Raw genomic sequence first — 20,770 nt, 5'->3', positions numbered from 1 at the left:
GGCGCCAGTGCTTCTTCTCCCTCCATGGGGGGGGTGTACCTTTTAAAATGTTTTCCGGCACGAGCAGCATCTTCCATTTGCTGCTCGCACTGGCCTTGGCGCCGTTCTGACATGACTTCCTGGGGACCAGGATGTGACATCAGAAGAGAGCCGAGGCTGGTGTGAGCAGCGGGTGGAAGATGCTGCTCACACCAGTGAACATTTCAAGAGGCATGTGGCGGGGGGGGGAGGGCACTTAAGTGGCAGGAAAGAGTAGGGGGTCACCCAATAAGCAAGGAAGAGGAGGGGGGTACTTGGCACGATCCTGGGCGCCAACCTCTCTCACTATGCTACTGAGTGCAGGTACCTATATGAGGCAGGGACATGTGATGTCAAGATGTATACTTTGAAGGAAAGGTGAGTGAGGGGAGATATATATTTATTCATTTAAAAATTTTTATTCTGCCTATAATCTAAGGGGAGCACCACACAATAGCATACATAATAAATTAAAACAAAAAACACAACACAATAACATTTATTTCTCATACCAGTTCCCACAAATTTCTCCATTATTATCATGCAATCAAAAATGCTGGAACAAAAAAATGTGTTAACAACTTCCTAAACTGTCCCACATTATGACACAGTCTCAGGGTTCCTGGTAAGGAGTTCCACAACTGCGGACCAGCCATAGAAATGACTATTACTACTACTTTTTATCGTTTATATAGTGCTGAAAGGCGTACGCAGCGATGTACATTTTGATATTTAGTAGCTGGTCCCTGCTCAGAAGAGCTTACAATCTAACTTGGACAGACAGACATGACATATAGGGTTGGGGATGCAGAACCCGAGGTGAGAGGAGTTAGGAGTTGAAAGCACTCTCGATGAGGTGGGCTTTTAACTTGGACATGAACAATGCCAGCGATGGAGCATGCCATAGGGATTCGGGCAGTTTGTTCCAGGCATACGGTGCATAATAACTGTCACAACTCATCTCACCCCTATCCCTATCTCACTCATTCCTACAGTATGTAGCATAAATGCGCATGAGGCAAGTCTCTTTCAATTGAAAGGAAAGTCTAGAATAAGGGGACAGAGGGTGAAGGTGAAAAGGGATAGACTCGGAACTAACTTCAAAATATACCTTTTCACGGAACATAAGAACATAAGAAGTGCCACTGCTGGATCAGACCAGTGGTCCATCATGCCCAGCAGTCCGCTCACACGGCGGCCCTCCGGTCAAAGACCAGCACCCTAACTGAGACTAGCCCTATCAGCGTACGTCCTTGTTCATCAGGAACTTGTCTAACTTTGTCTTGAATCCCTGGAGGGTGTTTTCCCCTGTGACAGACTCCGGAAAAGTGTTCCAGTTTTCAACCACTCTCTGGGTGAAGAAGAACTTCCTTATGTTTGTATGGAATCTATCCCCTTTCAACTTTAGAGAGTGCTTTCTCGTTCTCCCTACCTTGGAGAGGGTGAACAACCTGTCCTTATCTACTAAGTCTATCCCCTTAGATACCTTGAATGTTTCGATCATGTCCCCTCTCAATCTCCTCTGTTCGAGGGAGAAGAGGCCCAGTTTCTCTAATCTCTCACTGTACAGCAATTCCTCCAGCCCCTTTACCATATTAGTCGCTCTTCTCTGGACCCTTTCAACTAGTACCTTGTCCTTCTTCATGTATGGCGACAAGTGCTGTACGCAGTACTCCAGGTGAGGGCGCACCATGGCCCGGTACAGCAGCATGATAACCTTCTCAGATCTGTTCGTGATCCCCTTCTTTATCATTCTTAGCATTCTGTTCGCCCTTTTTGCCGCTGCCGCACATTGCGTGAACGGATTCATCGATTTGTCGATCAGAACTCCCAAGTCCCTTTCCTGGGAGGCCTCTCCAAGTACGGAAAGAGTGGTGAACGCATGAAACAGCTTCCCGGTGGAGGTGGTGAAGGTAAATGCTGTTTTTTTCCTCTCTTGACTTTGATTGAAATGACCATCTTCCCGTACCTATAGTTAGTAAACTGCTTTGATGCGATTCCACAAGCTTAATAAAATAAATATCTGAAAGCTGGGGATAAGTACATAGGATCCCTAAGAAAGAGGAAGGGCTATTAGATGGTATGGATAGACAGACTATATAGGGCATATGGTCTTTATCTGCACATGAGTTGAGTCTCTTTAATTTGAATGGAAACTCTACAATGAAAGGGTATAGAATGAAGTTAAGAGGTAATAGGTTCCAGAGTAATCTAAAGAAATACATTTTTATAGAAAGGGTGGTAAATGCAAGGAACAGTCTCCCAGAAGAGGTAGTAGAAACAGAGACTGTGTCTGAATTCAAAAGGGCCAGGGATAGGTACCTGGGATCTCTCAGAGAGAGAAAGAGATAATGGTTACTGCAGATGGGCAGATAGATGGGCCATTTGGCCTTTATCTGCAATCATGTTTCTGTGTTGGCCACTGTTGGAAACAGGATACTGGGCTTGAAGGACCTTCAATCTGTCCTAGTAGGGCAATTTTGATGTGAGCCAAACATAGGACAATCAAGCCATTGTGACATCACTGATGAGTTTGGCTCTTAGGCATTGGTGGAATGAGGCCTTATGACATCACAATCTCAGCTCTGGAATGTTGCTACTCTTTGGGTTTCTGCCAGGTACTTGGGATCTGGATTGGCCACTGTTGGAAAAAGGATATTGGGCTTGATGGACCTTTGGTCTGTCCCAGTATAGCAATTCTTATGTTCTTATGTGAGCCAAGAATAGGATAATGAAGCCATTATGACATCACTGATGAGTTTGGCTCTTAGGCGCTGGTGGAATGAGGCCTTATGACATCACAATCTCAGCTCTGTCTGTTCCAGTATGGCAACTCTTTTGTTCTTTCTTACATATTACCATCCCCTGGACTAAAAGGCAAGTTTCCCCCACAATAGTCTGAAGACATACAGTAAGACCGTGATTAAAAAGACAACTTATATTTACAGTATACAAGTATATTTAAATGTCTTGAAAATGTACATTTGTATATGATTATTGGGCCATTTCTGTGCTCATATTGTTTGAAGATGCTTCAGCAGAGATTATAGTGAAATCCACTAAAAAAAAAAAAAGTATTTTCTTACCCTCTTCACATATGGCACATCAGGATGGTACTTGGGTGGCTTAAGCAGGAGTAGCATTCGATCGTACAGCTGGATTCCATTCAGAGAGGTCACACCCATGTAAAGGAAGATTCCAAAGAGCACTGCCAGAGGAATGAGCTTCAGAATAGGTTCCATCAGGATGGAGAGACCTGGGGGGGGGGAGGTTTAGAGATCTGAGTCATTCACTCTAAAAGCTGTTCCTGATCAAGGTGGGCCTTTTCAAAACAGCCCATCCATGCTTACTTTCCCTTTGAAAACGCCTACACCTACACTTTGCTGGGAAATAGCATATGTACATTTGAAAATTTAATCCGCACACATGCTGTTTCTTCATATTGTCCAAACACCTCCCCTTAATCCAACTAAAAGTACCTGTATGGTGGAATTGCATGCCCTGCCAGATTGAGTGGGCAATGTTCAGACAGCCCTCTTCCTTGGGTAAATTAATGTTCTCCCAGGTAACTAGCTTTTCACAAACTGACCTCCATTTAGGACCATATTATCTGCCACAGTGCCAACATTACCTCTGGCTATTTCCACAATCATTTAAGATTGATTAAGTAAATATTTCTTTTTAAAGACTTACCTACAAGGATGCCCACCAGAAGCCCGCTAATCCTCTGCTCTATGACATGTTGAATCTGGACTTTTTCCCCTGGGCTACTGGGTTTACTCATCACAGTCAGGGCGTTGACATGGGTGACTGTCCTTACTGTGGTGGCACTGAGCCAGGGCATCCCAAAGAGGGCGCATATACCCCCCATGCCAACAATCAACAAGAGGTCCAGGTGGAAACCAGAGCCCTTTACAAGCTTTCTTTCTGGCTTGCTCACAATCAGTCTAGAAAAGAGAGAGCGATGAAAAGTTAGCCGAAATCTGGAGCTGGTATAAGTCATCCTTCTCAGTATCTTCAGCTCCTTATCAGCAGAACCCACCAGCTTAGGAAGCAAGTTTTGATTCTTGTGTTGATTCTTTCTCTATTTAAAAGTCTTCTCTACTGCTTCCCTTTGCAAACCATTTAAACTAATGTACAGCTAGCAGAAAAATACAATATTGCAAACCAAGCCAATCCATAAAATATATACGGTAACACATAAAACAAGCTGAGATAATACACTTAGGGCTAGATGCACTAAAGATACCCACTCAATAGCTGTTGGCTGATTCTCCAGCAGCAATCAATGCGCTATCAAATTTGCATGCAAATGATTTGCTCCTCCGTGCAAATCATTTGCATGCACATGCAACCAATCAATCGCTTATGCGCAGAGCCCTAACAGCAGTGACAGGGGAAGCATGCACAATCTGTCCCATAAAAAAAAGAAAAAAGCCCCCCCACCGTCGCCAGGCACCCCCCAACCACTGTCTCCCCCAAACCATCCAAAATGGCAGGAGGGATGCCCAATCCCTCCTGCCATGCAGAACACCCCCGTGCCATGACCCCGCCTGCACCAGGCACCCTGGAGCTACTGCACCCCCAAGCCCCCCACAATAGCAGGAGGGATGTCCACTTCCTCCTGCCACTGGATGGCCCCCCCACACTGAAACTCCCCAGTACCTTAAAACGTTGGAAGTAGGAAGCCTGCTCTCTGGCTTCTGCTTCAGACCCGCCTGTCTAAATGACAGGTCTTCCCCTCCCCAGTGCATCATGTGATGCACAGGGAGGGGCCAAAGGCTCTGATTGGTGCAGATGCCTAAGGCCCCTCCCAAGGGGTTGGACCTTAGGCGTCTGAGTCAATCAGGCCTTAGGTATCTCCCTCTGTATCCAGGATTGAATTGATCAATCAGGGCTTTAGGCTCCTCCCTCAGGATCCTGGATACAGAGGGAGGTGCCTAAGGCTTGACTGACTCAGATGCCTAAGACCCCACCCTTTGGGAGGTGCCTTAGGTGTATGAACCAGTCAGGGCCTTTGGCTTCTCCCCATACATCACATGACAGACCGGGAAGGCAATTAGACAGGTGGGCCCACAGCAGGAGCCTGAGAGCAGGTTTCCCTCTTCCAATGTTTTAAAAAGATATGGGGGAGGTTCGGGGGGGGGGGCATCCCCTCCTGCCATTTTTTTTTTGTTTGGGGGGAGCGGTACGGAGGTGCCTGGCTGGAGGGGGGCTGCGTTTATTAGCAGTCATTGGGGAGGGCCATCATCGGCAGTGGAGGACTTTTTTCCATTTTTTAATGGGACAGATATTTTGCATGTACAATTGATAATTTACCAACGTTGGCACTGGCAAAGAGCCACTAAGATAAGTGTTGCTGTTCTTTTTCAATGACTTTTGGAAATAAGTACAATAAGAGCTGTTAGTTTTTGTCAGTTATAATCAGTCTATGTGTAGTTGTGGCCTGGTTATTTGATTTTAGTTTTTAATACAACAATAAAATTAAATAATTTATTAAAGTACATAAAAAAAATATTATAAAGATTTAACCTTAATTTAGATAAAAACACAAATAAAGTGTAGTTTAAAGGGTGGGAAGGAGGTTTGAAGTAAATGATTACATCGCACTTATCCAGGTTGAGGATTGAAATAACATACATGTTATAAGAGATCCCATGTACTGAGAACTACAGCATCTCTATGATACTTCAACCTCCTAGGTTATTTCTCATGTGGAAGAATTTGGTATTATAGTGGGGCACCATATTAATGGTGTTAATTTAAATAAGAATACAAACAACACAATTAGTTATAAATAAAATTGTGACACGAATGTGCAAGGAATTTTTATAGAAATACTGTTTGAATTATCTGAAATACCCCTTATTTTTTGATTGATGACTATTTGTTGTGGGTTGGATAGCTTATGAGGTGATCAGCGCTTGGTTTTCTGGGTAACCCAGTTATCGACAGGTCTAGACAAATTGGTTTTTGCGATCACTAAAACCCCTTATGAAGTTAGTGCATCAATCGCTTGGCTATTTTGCATGGGGTTTTAGCTTATTTACACGGCTGGATCGGAAAATGGGCGATCGAGGGGAAAAACACACGGTGGGCCGTTTTGTGCTTCGGGTTGGCAACAGTGATCGTCGCTACAGCTGTGAAAACAGATTTAGCAACTTTCGCTGACTTTAGTGCTTCTAACCCTTAGGCAAAAAATACACCAACTATGGAAAATGCCGATCACAAAATGTGGACAAGCCAAGCACCAAGATCCAGCTGTCTATAGCCATTTGTGAGTCTGATAAGCCTATTAAGCATGCCAGACTTGCTCCATTTATTCTTACTGCTTCCTTTCTGCTCCCTAGGGTTTGTTCACAGATCCTGCTAGGCAGGAAGTCATTGCACCATGCAATGGTGACACCTAGTGGTTAGAATTTTGGTTTGTGATTGAAGGTTCCAGAAGCGGTTTGAGCACATAGGCCCAGTCAGACAACTGTTGATTGCAATGAATGGACTCAAGTAACTAAAACTACACCGGGGGGGGGGGGGGGGGATATAACAACTGAGAAAAAAATTCCTGGGTCGCTGTGACTGAAGGCTCATGGCACCAGATTCCTGCTTTGGTTCTAATATACTCAGGACAGTGGATTAACTTAATTGATTAATATGATAAATTGGTGCTGATAATTGAAAATTAGCAACTCATAATTGACTTAATTGGATGGTACATGCCTAGTCTAAGGCACCTACCTCAAAGTCTAAGTTGTCTACATCAAGTTATAGGCGTGGTTGAGGCAGATCATAGGTGTGTTTTCCCTGTTCATGCCTGTTTTGGACTTGGGCACCATTAGATACTTTATGTAGGCACTGGTATTTAGGCTAAGAAAACTCTGGCTTAAATAGGGAGCATCTAACTAATGTTAGGATGCCTAGCAAAGCCTAAGCTCACTTAGGCATCACTGAGCGTGATTCTATAAAGCGTGCCTAACTTTTAATATAATCATGCTTAGCGCAATACTCCTTGACGCCTCCCTGGGTACCTTGGTGGGGGAGTGCTGGCACCTCTCCGCTCCCCCACGCTCATTCCCCCCCTTTCCCCACCACACATAACTCTTTAAAATCTTCGCCAGCGCAAGGAACTATTCTATCTTGCTGCTCGCACCAGCCTGGCTGCCTTTGAAATCACTTCTGTGTCTTGGGGCCCAGCGTGAGCAGCAGGCCAGAGTAGTTGGTATGGTATGGGATGGAAAGGGAGGGTGCGAGTGTGGCATGGGGGTACGGAAGGAGTGGGGAGAGTGGAGAGGAGGACACAGGGGGGATTGGCACGGAAGGAGGGCACCTCCTACCCTCGCTATGCCACTGGCAGCATTTATAGAATCAGGGCCTAAGTCCCATCATTCAGGAGCACCTGATTCTATTTTCTCTCTTCCTCCCTCTCTCGTTCCCCCTTTGGTGAGGGACCCACCAGCAAGACAAAGAGAAGATCCTTTCTTACGTTGTGATCTGTGACTCCATGAAGATGAGGATGAAGACAAGCAATGCAGGGACAACCGTGGCAAACATCATCCAGATGGGAAAATCAGTAGCAACCCCGAAGGGAGGGATAAACCAGCCCCGGAGACTGGAGTTGGACACATCCAAGCCTTTAGGAACGCTCAGTTTCTGGGAAAGAGTGAAGAAGTTAATTGTGCGGCCTTCCACCTCGGTCCGGCTCTTCTACCTCAGCCAGAATTCCCACTAGCTTCCTTTCCCTGCTCTACCGTTAGCCTTCTCCATTCCAGTTTCCTGGTGGCAATTTGCAAAGGCATCCAAACCCACTTGTCATATCAATCAGTTTTGGGAAGGAAGTCAAGCTCTCTATTCTACCACTTGTAGCAGTTTGAAGTTATGATGCACTCAGCAAACCTTTTATATGCTTTTAAGCAGTTCCCACAGAGGAATTGCTCAGTGGCAACACACAATGATAGGATAAAGCAGGGATCGCAAAGTCCCTCCTTGAGGGCCACAATCCAGTCGGGTTTTCAGGATTTCCCCAATGAATATGCATTGAAAGCAGTGCATGCAAATAGATCTCATGCAGATTCATTGGGGAAATCCTGAAAACCCGACTGGATTGCGGCCCTCAAGGAGGGACTTTGAGATCCCTGGGATAAAGGTACTAATCTTCAAGCGGAAAGTGCTTCCTAAGGGACTCACCTGGGTGTAGGTATCGGTGATAAAGAAATCGGATATAACCATAATAAAAATGGCTATTGGAACACCAAAGTCCCCAATCACACGGCGAATCTGCAGGTGAAGAACAGCAATGTCACACAGCAATATGGAAGTCATTGGCAGATCAGGACCCTTTGGCTTACCCAGTCTTCCTCATGCCCCAGCACAATCTTTGGTCCCTTCCTTGCCTCGCCTTTACCATCACCTCTCTGTACCTATCGGAAGTGCGCTTAAATTCTACTGTCCTCATGGTGCTAAATGATTCCAATCATCAATCATCTACCTTCCACTCTGTCATTTAAGGAGAATATTCTAATATTCAGTGCATACGTAACAGTATCATTGCTACAGTTCATTCTAGGGTGTATGTGAAGGATCTAGGGTTACCATACATTTGGGTAACCCGGACACGTTCTTTTTAAAATTGTGGAGTCTGTCTGGGTTTGGAAGGGCCAGCTTACAAAGGATCCAGTGGCTCTCCCCCTTCTTACCTCCTCGGCGCTGCAATTCTATTTTCTTTGGGTTGCCGGCAGCTCAGCGACGTGGGTCTCCTGCCGTTGGCCTGCCCCAGAAGTAGAGAATGGCACGGGAACAAATTTTTCCCCATCCCTGTGGGAACACATTTTCTTGTCCCGTCCCTGCAAGATCTTTTGCTGTCCCTGCCCCATTCCTGCAAGCTCTGTCCTCATCTGCACAAGCCTCAAACAATTTAAAATCACAAGTGTTCAAGGTCTGTGCGGTCAAGGCAGAGTTTACAAGAATAGGGCAGGGGCAGGGACAGCGACAAAACTCATGGGGACGGGATGGGGAAATTGAGTTCCTGTGGGGACGGGGACAAATTTGTCCCCCCCGTCATTCTCTACCCCGAAGCCACCTCTTTGCAGTGACTTCCTGTTCCTACAGAGGTGGGACCTGCAGAGAGGCGACTTCCAGGGCAGGCTATGGCCAGCAGTCTCACGTCGCTGAGCTGCCGGCAGCCCACAGAAAACACAATTGCAGTGCGAGGTGGTATGAGGGGGAGAACCACTGGACTCCTTGTAAGCTGGCTCTGCCAAACTAGCATCTGGGGGCTGGGTCAGGGGCAGGGCAACGGCAGAGCTGGGGTGGGGTAGGGGATGGGGCCATGTGTCTTCTTTTTTTTAGGTTAAAAATATGGTAACCCTGGTAGAATCCCAGTGTGTATACGTGTTATACTCACTGCAGGCCTACCCAATGGATCACATGCATTGCCATGGGGAAGTTGAGGCCTTCCGCTCCCTGGGCTGGACTGATGCTGGAAATGATGTCAGCACAATATTCAAAGTCTCTGGGAGGAGGGAGTCATATTATTGCTTGAAAGTGACACCAAGTAAATAGATTGCAGGGCTCAGGATTCCAGAAGGAGCCCTGGCACCCCAATGACCAGCCTACGTTTGTTGAAGGTAGATATAAAATGGAGAGGTGGGGATCCTGGAGTAGTTGTGAAGGACGCCTCATAGCTAGGGTTACCATATTTGTTTGGCTCCGCCCCCCAGCCCCACCCTGTTCAGCCCCGCCCTCCCACAAACCTCTTCTCCTCTCCTTCCGTGAGCTCGTGGCCGTGTCTGGAGGCATCTCTGAGCCTGCGCGGATGCAACATGATGGCGTCTCAAGTGTGAACGCATGAGTGGATGCCCTCCAGTTGCTCCTAAACCCGAACAAAAACCGCCTGGACACCTGGACAGTCCTCTTAAAAAGAGGATATGCCTGGGGAAATCCAGACATATGGTAACCCTACTATAGCACCCGATCTCAACTCCGGTTCCAACTCAACTGGCACACAAGAGATCAGGAGGAAACGCTGAGGTCCAGCTCCCCACCACCGCCACAACCACCACTCCAGAATCACTGTCAGGACAGCAATGGATATGCATAACTCTCTCAGTAACATGTGCATACCTATAAAAGACTCTGTGCACGTCTCTCCTCTTTGAAACCTCTAGGAGTTCTTATATAGCCATAACATTCTTTGTCAGAACAGAAGGAGATGGAATTTATTTATTTATACCAAAGCGGGAGTCAACAATGGAGGCTATATATGGTTAGCACAACAAACAGACTATATCAGAAGGAAAAAAATCACACTTGGAGGGAGAGGCGGAGAAGGCCTCAGAAAGAAGAAGAGTCAGATCCAAATTTGGTTTCTAGATTGTCTTTTAAGAGAAGGAGGGAGGGAGGGAGAGAGAGAGAGAATGACTTAGGTTGCCACCATACTGACCTTCCCCGGGAAAAAGCTGCTGTTTTTGAACTTGCGCAAGAAGAAAGCAATGAAGAACGTCCCGGCCATCAGGACGAGCGAAAGCAGCGCCGTGTTCGGCTGCGGGGCCTGCGTGGCTGTCACGTTGTATTGTTTCTGAAGTGGATGTTGCTGGAAGATCTGTATCAGGAAATGACAAAAGACTGATGAAAATAGATAGACAAACTCAGGGAGAGAGGAAGAGCAAAAGATCAACGAAGCACGCTGAGGGAACCAATGGGCAGGACCAGCGCAAGAGTGTCAGGCACCCTTAGCCCATTCAAGTAACCTTCAGACTTGAAGTGTCCCTCCTCCCTGATATTTTCATAAATAAACTTAACGATGGTCATCCCAGTCACTCTGCCCAGCATGAACTTGTAAAAATACAGAATTGACATCCTTTAAATATAGGGTTACCATATGGCGCCAGAAAAAGGAGTACAGTACCCCCTCCGAATCCGTGGTTTCAGAACCCACGGATTCAGTTATTCGCAATTTTTTTTTTTTTAGAAAAGCTGCATCCCGGACCTTCCCCAGACCTTACCTGGTGGTCTACCGGCGACGTGGGGCAGAATCGATCGTTCTACACTCCTGCCCCTTACAGGAGACTACAACTCCTGCCCCATCTCAAGACTACAACGGGAACTCGTGGCAGCCATTTTGATGACGGCTCTGCACAGGGCAGGAGTGTAGGACGATCGATCCTGCCGGCGTCGCTGCTAGACCACCAGGTAATGTCTGGGGAAGGTACGGGACGCATGGGCGGGTCAGAGACGGCCCTGAAAGTTATCCGCGATATTTCAATATTCGCGGGCCGGCTCTGCCCCTAATCCCCGCAAATATTGAGGGTCTGCTGTATATTCCACAACACAGAAGAAACAGAACCCCATGGGCAAAAATGTAAAGCAAAAAAGGAGTGGGGAAGGGAGACAGTCAACCAACTTTAGGGACAATCAATTTATTAAAAATATATATAAAAAACTAATACAGATACAACATATACACAAAAATATGCAGGTCTAACAAACGAGTCTTTCAATCACAAAACGGATTATAAGCTCTAATTATATTCATAACCTTTTTCAGTTGTTTATTATCATTCCTTAAGGTTATGTATGTATACAATTTCTTTGGCTTTATCTGTGAAAATGGTATATGTATTTTTTAGATTCACATCTACACCCCTGAAGCAGGCTTCCCTTTTTGAAGCTGAAACACAGACCGTGTTGGGTCTGGAAGGATATGAAAAATGAACTGATTATCTTTTATGCATTTAATAAACTTCCCGACTTTTTCTTTGCTGTATTGTGACACGAACAAGAAGTCATGGACTGAAACTGAGGGGCGGCAGGTCCAGGACAAATGTCAGGAAGTTCTGTTTCGCACATCGAGTGGTGGACGCTTGGAATGCTGTCCCGGAGGAGGTTGTGAGGGAGACCACCATTCTGGGATTCAAGCGCAAGTTGGATGCACACCTTCTTGCAAATCACATTGAGGGATACGGGTAATCAAGGTCTCCATCAGGGAGCACCTAGCTTGGCCTCCGCTTGTGCGGGTCGCAGGACTAGATGGACCTAAGGTCTGATCCGGTGAAGGCGTTTCTTATGTTCTTATATAATTGTCGTGGGGTTATTTGCCTTGTTGTTGTTTTTTTTTTGGACTGTATGTATTTTGTGCATGCACACATACGTAAGGAGGGCACAGTCCAAAAGCCATTTACCAGAGGACGGGAGGTTTTGTTTCTTGGCATTTGTGGAGCTGCCTAGTTTGCCTAATGGTTTAACCAGCCCTGCCTTGAAATTGACAATGCGCTCTGCCTTCATGTTCAAACTGGTCATCTTTATTAGTGGGCTGATGCCAGTAAAATGCTGTTTCTGATGCAGCCGGATAGCGTGTTAATGGCATCCATCAACTATTAAAGTAAATCCCGAATGTAGGTAAGAAATGTATGAGGGTATTAGCACTGGTGTAGTAAGAGGGGGTGAGGGGAGGGGTGGTCCTCCTCTCCACCCTCTCCTTCCCAACCGCTCCCCCCCCCCGTGCACCCCTTTCCTTCCCTTCCCTCGTACCTCTTTCATTTTTCCTGCACGACCAGCATTACGAACTTGCCGCCTGCGACGGTGTCGCCTCTTTCTGACATCACGTCTGGGCCCTGCGCTCAGGGCAAGATTAATTTTTCGAGGACCCCTAGGCACACACTGGGCGCCCTAGCCCTGCCCCCAATCCTGTCCCGTTCATTTACCTGTTTTCTTATTTACTTCTTTATGTCCATTTGTATTTCTTTTTTCTTTCATTATAAAATTCAAAACAAACAACAAAGATTACCATGCCAGTGCCAGTGTAGTTTTAGTTCTATGCGAGCCCCAAACATCTCTGAACAAATCCCCCCATCCTTCCCTTCCCACCTACTTACCCAGGACTTTAACTCTGAGCCCTTTCCATACGTAAAGCAGTAATACTATCCGAAACATAAGTCTATATTAATAACCAAGTTTGCAACTCCTCTCAACTGCCTCACTCTGTCATCCAACTTTAACCCATATGTATGTATAAAGAACCAAATCTGCAACTCCTCTAGTACGTTCCACTCCATGTATGTTCATTTGCAACAAAACAACAAGACAAGTGGTTAAACCCCCTAGAGATCTTGAGCTGCTTTACCACAGGGAAGGGAGGTGCACTGGAGCCGATGAGGTAGAAACAGGAAACAGAAAAAGGCGAAAACTTTGCACTGATCCAAGCAATACACACCTATGATGTGGATTGCAAAACTCCCAGCCCATTGAGGCAGAGCTGAGCCGCGAAGTTTGCAATGTTACTGGCCAGACTTTACGGTAGATATCCTGCAAACAAACGGGATGGTTGGAAAGGCTGGAGTGAGCGTGGGCAGCAACTTCAGCATTTGGAACCTAGGACAATACCAGACTTTATAGTCTACGGCCCAGAAATATCAAAGAAGAGACAAGTTAATCTAATCGTGTATTTATTAATGGGTATAACTTATGGGCAGAGTGGATGGACCGTTCAGGTCTTTATCTGCCATCATTTACTATGTTGCTAAGTTAAACATGACGTCACCGTCCACCACCCCATCTGCAGCCAGCGTTCCCCAAACAGGATCTACCTCCTTTCTTTCCCTTCAACCCAATTCCATCCAGTATTTTTCCCCCAGTATTTCTCTCCCCTTTTCTTGCATACCAATTCCATCAGCATCTGCCCCCTTTCTCTCCCTCCACCACCCTTCCATACCATGCTGCCTCATCAGCTTTCCATACCACCTTGCCCCCTTTCTCTCCCTCCACCACCCTTCCATACCATGCTGCCTCATCAGCTTTCCATACCACCCTGCCCCCTTTCTCTCCCTCCACCACCCTTCCATACCATGCTGCCTCATCAGCTTTCCATACCACCCTGCCCCCTTTCTCTCCCTCCACCACCCTTCCATACCATGCTGCCTCATCAGCTTTCCATACCACCCTGCCCCCTTTCTCTCCCTCCACCACCCTTCCATACCATGCTGCCTCATCAGCTTTCCATACCACCCTGCCCCCTTTCTCTCTCTCCACCACCATTCCATGCTTCTTTCTCTCTCCCTCCAAACAAATGCTATGCAAGGTCCCGCGATGACTGCAGCTGCCAACTCTGCCTCCGGAAGAAGTAAGTAACGTCGGAGGGGATGGACCGGTAATTGCTGCAAGGTCCCGCGATGACTGCGTCTACTGGTCCATCCCCCTCTGACATCACTTACTTCTTCCGGAGGCAGAGTCGGAAGCTGCAATTATCGCAGGACCTTCCTGGAGCAGAGCCGGCTGCGTTGCCATTGATGTTGGGGGGGGGGGGGAGGCGTGTTGCCGTTGATGGGGGGATATTATATCTATGTTATTTGATTGTTCTATCTATAATGGGATCATTTGTATTGTACTGATATTTTTCACATGTCTGTTATGTAATTGTTCTACTGTTCTACCGATACTGTTTTATGTGGCTAGGATTCAATCTACCATTTCTACATCTATCTTATTGATTTTATTTATGTTTATGGTCATTATACTATGGTTATGCTATTAACAAAATTGTCAGTTTTATGTACCTGCTGTACACTGCCTTGGGTGAAACTCTTCATAAAGGCGGTTAATTAATTCAAGTAAACTAGTTGTTTAGCCCGTTACATTAACGGGTGCTAGAAGGTAGCTAGCTCTCCCCTTTCTCCCATCCCCCCACGGTAGCCAACATCTCCTTTTCCATCCCCCCATTCAGCATCTACCCTTTCTTACCCTCAGGTAGTCAGTGTGCCCTCTTCCTCTCTATACCCTATTTTGAAATGCCGTCCGTGTTCGGCCGCCGTGGCCTGCAGCCACCGACAGCCGCGGCGGCCGACATCCACCTCGGGCTGCCGACAGCCACCGCGGCCTACATCTGCCTCGGAGGGGGGGGGAGAGAGTGTTTCGCGCGCATGCGCACTCCTATCTGCGGTGCCCTACACTGCACGGAAAACGGAACACGCGATGGGAGTGCGCATGCGCGGCTTAGGCTTTTATTATATTAAGATAAACAAATGGGATAATTTCTAAGCTCTAACAGATAACCAAGGAATGGATTGGAGTCTCTAATAAACTGTACAATGCCTTTCAGTGAACCATGTACTAGGCCAGGGGTAGGCAATTCCGGTCCTCGAGAGCCGGAGCCAGGTCAGGTTTTCAGGATCTCCACCATGAATATGTATGAGATGGATTTGCATGCACTGCCTCCTTGAGATGCAAATCTATCTCATGCATATTTATTGTGGATATCCTGAAAACCTGACCTGGCTCTGGCTCTCGAGGATCGGAATTGCCTACCCCTCTCCTAGGCCACACCACCACCAACAATAGCTCAGCTTTGCAAACTTGTTTGAAAGTAGAGAATGACAAGGGGACACATTTTTTCCCCCCCCATCCCCGCAGAAACTCTATTTCCTCGTCCCGTTCCCATGAGTTTTGTCCCTGCCCCATCCCTGTAGGCTCTGCCTTAACCACACAAATCTCGAACACTTATGATTTTAAAGTGTTTGAGGCTTGTGCAGATGAGGACGGAACTTGCAGGAATGGGGCAGGGACAGGAATAGAACTCGCTGGGACGGGATGAGAAAATGAGTTCCCGTGGGGAAGGGGCAAAATTTGTCCCCGTGACATTATGTATTTGAAAGCTTAAATGTATGGCGATGATCAAAAAGGCATTGGGGGGAGGGGGGGTGGCAAAAGATGAAGAAGAGTTAAAGAACCACATGGAAATCACAACTTTTGTAATTTTCCCATATTAGGCCCATAGTGAGGGGGGAGGAGGTAGCCTAGTAGTTAGAGCTGCTGCCTCAGCGCCTTGCGGTTGTGAGTTCAATCCCAGCCTGCTCCCTGTGACTCTGGGCAAGTCACTTAACCCTCCATGTTCCAGGTACCACAGTTTTATTGTGAGCCTGAACAGGACAGATAGGGAAAATGTTTAAGAGTACTTAATACTATTCAATGTATTGTAAACTGCCTTGGGTGAATCTCTTCATGAAATGGAGAACCGCTTTTAGGAAGCGATACCCCCTTTTTTCCTCCTGTTTTAACCTCTCTCTCGTCCCTTCCTTTTATCTTTATTTTCTCAATGTAGTTTCAAGTTCATTCAAAATTTGATATACCACCTTATTTATTTCAAGGTGGTTATACATTTTAAAATAGGGTAAAAACAGATAATACATTTTAACATAACTTTAACAAAATAAGCATACACGATTAGACAAAACAATAACATACACGACTGGACAAACGGGTACGAGTGGGAAAAAGAGGAGAACTAAAATGATTAAACAAATAAAGGTATAAACAAAAGGGTGGGGTTAAAAACAAGTAAGTCCAATACAAGTGGACTCATAAAAGATTAAAAAAAACAAAAAAATTAAATCCTTAAAAGGACATTTACACTTGAAAGGCATCTTTAAAAAGGAATGTCTTAAGAAAAGATTTAAATTTCTCAAGATTAGTTCTCTCTCTTAGTGCATTTGGTGCCGAGTTCCAGATGGTTGGGGCAACTACTGAAAAGATAGTGTTTCTTCTAGTGTTAATATGGTTGGGATTGCTAATAAATTTTCCTCGGGGAATGAAGAAAACGCAATGTAATTAAAATCTCCCTCCTCCCCCTTCGCCTCTCATATCCAACTTGTCTTAATTTTGTCCTTGGCCTGGCCTCAATCTCCCCCATTTTTATGCGTATTTTATTTTTTTTTAACCATTTTAAATTCTTAACATTGTAAACCGGCCAGATTCCTTATGTGTAAGTTTTGTTTATGGCTAAATGTGGTATATTTGCCCCCCCAAAAGCTATGTACATTGCTTTGAAGTTTGATTAAGCGATTCATCAAATCTTAGATAAACTTGGAACGTTCCAGAACAATGCTAACCTACCGAAGGCCTCAAAATAGTACCTGGCAGGCTCCATGTGGTCCCCCGAGTTTGAGACCACTGATCTAAAACAATAAAAAAGGCAACACACACACATATCAAGGGCTGGATTCTGTAAACAACATCTAAATCAACAAAAAAGGCGCCAGTCGCAAGGCAATCACACTTAGGTGCCATTTACAGAATCGCAGCTAATGGGGCCTATCACAAAATTTAGGCGTCTGCAATGTAGGCCTGGGTTTTATTGACCTACACTGGAGATGCATAGTTTCTTTAGAGAATCACACCTAACGGCAGCTAAGGTCATCGGTGCCCCTAATCATGCTTACTTTGACCTTAGGTGCCATTGGTTCATAGTTATTCGCACGCGGGACTTCGGCGCGCTGACATTGCAGCACAGACAAATTGGCGCAAGACCCCAGCGTGCCGCCTATAAAGTTACTTTTAAAGAGCTCTGATGCGGGGTGTAAGTGGGGAACCCCCCCAGTTTACTTCATACTCTTCGCATTGCCATTGGGGGGGGGGGGTTGGGGAGTTGGAACCCTCCATTATAGAGGAAACATAACTTTTTCCCGATTTTTTAGGAAAAAGTTAAGTTTTCTCTATAATGGGGGGGGGGTTTGCACCCCCCCCAAGGCAGCGCGAAGAGTATGAAGTAAAGTGGGGGGGTTCCCCTCCAAGCCCCCCGTCAGAGCTGTTTAAAAGTAACTTTTTAGGCAGCGTGCTAGGATCTTGCGCTGAATTGTCTGCCCTGCAATGTCGGCGCGCCGAAGTCCCACGCGATTTTGTCCCATCACCGGTGGCATTAGGTGGCTTCCTGAAGATGCAATCCCAACGCCTACCTTGGTAGGTGCCTTCTGGTACCTACTTTTTCAACAAGTTTTTTTTATTGGTTTTTAATGGCGCAATCAATTACCACACTGATTAAAGCTAATTAAACCAATTAAGTTAGGCGGCATTTAAAGAACACGGCCCTAAATGTACATACACAAAGCACATTTCAACTCCCTCTTACACCAGCTCACCTTGATTAGCTTGGAGAAGGTTTCATAAATGAAGATAAGAGAGATGAGGAAAGCAAAGATTTCCTGGGTGAATCGAGAGATGTATCGCACGAGGAAGCTGCCTTCAACGGCCACGATGATCAAGACGATCAAGAGGAGCCAAAAACCAATCCAAACCCTTCCCACAATGTACTCCATCCCATTGCTTTCACAAAACTGAGCCGGGAAGAAAAGACAGCAGTTAAGAATGAGAATCTCGAATAATCATCAGCCAATGAGGAAAGGCAGTTTCTAATAATCAGTATCCCAATGGGGGATCGAGAATGTCCAAAATTAAGCAGCCAATACAGAAAGACTGTCTCTAAGAATCAGCATTCTTAGGAGCCAACTCTGTTGGTGCTGTGGGTGCTTGAGCACCCCTGATATTGAACAAACTCATTGACTGTGTCGAGGGAGGCGTACTTAAGCTTAAGCACCCCCAATAATTTTGAAAGTTCTCCTCTAGTGGATCAGCATCCACTAGAGAAGGAGAACTTCCCTAAGCAGTCAATAAGCATAAACATTCTATAACAATCATGGAGAAATGACAATTTTTCTTTTTTACATTTTATTTATTCATTTTTGAATTCTTACAACAAGTGAATTAAATTTGAACATTTTGACTCCTGAGAGTCGTAGTCATGTTTTGAATAGACTTCACCTCTGATTCAATGCTTTCATGTGTTCTTGCTGTTCCCTGCCTAAGCATTTGTTGTTTGTATCTGGGGGGGGATGGGGAGGGGAGGGCGGGGGGTTGGGGATTCTTTGCTATGGGGTGGGGTGAGGTGGTCCGGGGAGGGCATAAGAGTCCAGTCCTCCGCGGGTGTTTGATGTAAATGCATATCTTGGTTGTCATTGATTTTGTATTTACTATTGCTTAATAAAATAGATTTAAAAATAAATTCTAAAAAAAAAAACATAATACAAACAATTTTCATATATCACTTGTATTTACAATCAAATATTCTTGTAATATAAAATAAATACCCCCCTTTTTATCAATATTCCTATTCCATATGATATACATTTCCCTACCCATCCCCACCTGTCTACTACCCATGTGCTAAGATATCTGATCATTAGAGTAATTAGTCAATGGTTCCCATATTCCCATACAATTAGCTGCCAGCAAGGAAAGGCAGACCCCAACAATAAACTCCCAGTGTAGAATCAGAGCCAATCCATGAAACCAGTATATAGTGACCCTTCAGTTATCAGCCAACTTCTTTTATTTAATAAATTCTTAGGATGAATCTTTGGGATGATTTTATTCTCTGTTGATCCAATTTGTCTAACTTTAACATTAGATCTGGATTAGTGGTTTAAAATTGCTGTATTATATAGTATAATGTACTTTTCTATTAAAATTTGATTTGCAATCTGCTTTGGGCTTCTTGAAAAGAGTTGGCAGAATATAAATAAAGGAAATGAATGGAATGAGTATCTGCAAGGATGCACTTTTCTAGAGAGGTTGGACTTTTTCTTCAAGTTCCTAGGAGATAAATTGCTCCACAAAGTGTTGCTGGTATGATTCAAAAGAGCAACAATGATGAACATACTAGGACAAACTGAAAGTCCATCAAGCCCAGAATCCTGTTTCCAACAGTGGCCAACCCAGGTCACAAGTACCTGGCAAGATCCCAAGGAGAATGCTCTTGCCTGGCTTTTAAGATTATTCACGGCATCCTTCCTTCCCTAATCCCACTTTCCTTCAACTCCTCGTGCCCTGACTCCACCAGGACTGCCCATAAATTAAAACTATCCTTCCCCCATGGTATTCTCCACGCAGGTAAACTGGGAAAATCACTTCTTTTCAAAATCACAGGTCTCTGGAATGACCTTACTATCCCGCTGCGGAACCTGAGCTCCCTCCATTTATTCCGCAAGCAACTAAAAAACCTGGCTCTTCTCTAACATGTAATTTCTTTTCCCTTACTTTTCCACTCGATTTATAAACTTATGTAAACCTTTTCCTACCCTTTCTCATTTTTAAGTTCTTGTAAGCCGTGCCGAGCTCTACTTCCGTGGAGATGATGCGGTATAGAAACTTAAGGTTTAGTTTAGTTTAGTTCAGATTTTATGCTGCTTATCCTAGGAATAAGCAGTGGATTTCCCCAAGCCACATTAACAATGGCTTATGGACTAATGGGCAAGTCCTATTTGTATACTGTAGAGCAGAAAAATGTTTCATTTCCTCTTGCAGAGATGCAAGCTTACATGTGGAACATCATTTTACAACATTTTAAGGAGTGTAAGATGTGGCGTGCTTTGAGAGCAGAAACATACCGCGTAAAAGGATTCTTCAAAGACCAACAAAGGACCCGAGAACCCAACGACGAGCAGAGGCTGAGCACCTAGGAGGCAAAAGACCACACTCTGGACAGCTGTAGAGACAAGTAGCTCCGAAACTCCCATCCAATTATGTGTCTTCTCACCTGGAAGCCAAACAAAGCGGAACCCCGTTAGGAAAAAAATGATACAGCACTATTCTAAGAACATTCTGAGAGATACGAAAGACCTCTCATCTAATGGTCTGAACATATACATTAGTAACATAGCAGATAGGGCAGATAAAGACCTGTGTGGTCCATCCAAAATAACCAACAACAAAAATTTCTAGCAACTGATATGATCAGTGGTATAGTAAAGGTTGGGGGGGACATTTGTCCCAGGAGCCATATTGGTGGGGGCGCTGGCACTCCTCCTCCTCTCTGCCCCCACTTCTTCCCTCTCGTGTGCACTCCCTTCCCTTCCCCTCCCCGTCCCTCTAGTTGTTCACCGCCATGAGCAACAACTTTAATGTGCTCATTGCGACTGTGTCGTCTCTCCCACTAACA

At 45.3% G+C, this 20,770-nt stretch overlaps 1 protein-coding gene across 3 annotated transcripts in view; it reads right to left on the bottom strand.

The window, feature by feature from the left end:
- SLC4A1 (solute carrier family 4 member 1 (Diego blood group)) overlaps window positions 1-20,770 on the bottom strand; it is a 68,447-nt gene that overhangs the window by 12,689 nt on the left and 34,988 nt on the right. For all 3 annotated transcript variants that reach the window (XM_033917684.1, XM_033917685.1, XM_033917686.1), the window contains 7 exons: window positions 20,220-20,368; window positions 17,916-18,110; window positions 10,454-10,612; window positions 8,200-8,289; window positions 7,499-7,665; window positions 3,712-3,965; window positions 3,105-3,274 (listed from right to left, as the gene is read on the bottom strand). In XM_033917684.1, coding sequence (XP_033773575.1) covers window positions 3,105-3,274; window positions 3,712-3,965; window positions 7,499-7,665; window positions 8,200-8,289; window positions 10,454-10,612; window positions 17,916-18,110; window positions 20,220-20,368 — 1,184 coding nt within the window. The remainder of the gene's footprint in view (window positions 1-3,104; window positions 3,275-3,711; window positions 3,966-7,498; window positions 7,666-8,199; window positions 8,290-10,453; window positions 10,613-17,915; window positions 18,111-20,219; window positions 20,369-20,770) is intronic.

The sequence above is a fragment of the Geotrypetes seraphini genome, chromosome 13 (assembly GCF_902459505.1).
Source record: "Geotrypetes seraphini chromosome 13, aGeoSer1.1, whole genome shotgun sequence".
Classification (NCBI taxonomy): Eukaryota; Metazoa; Chordata; class Amphibia; order Gymnophiona; family Dermophiidae; genus Geotrypetes; species Geotrypetes seraphini.
Note: the sequence above shows the minus strand (reverse complement) of the source record. Positions and strands in the feature narration are given on the sequence as shown.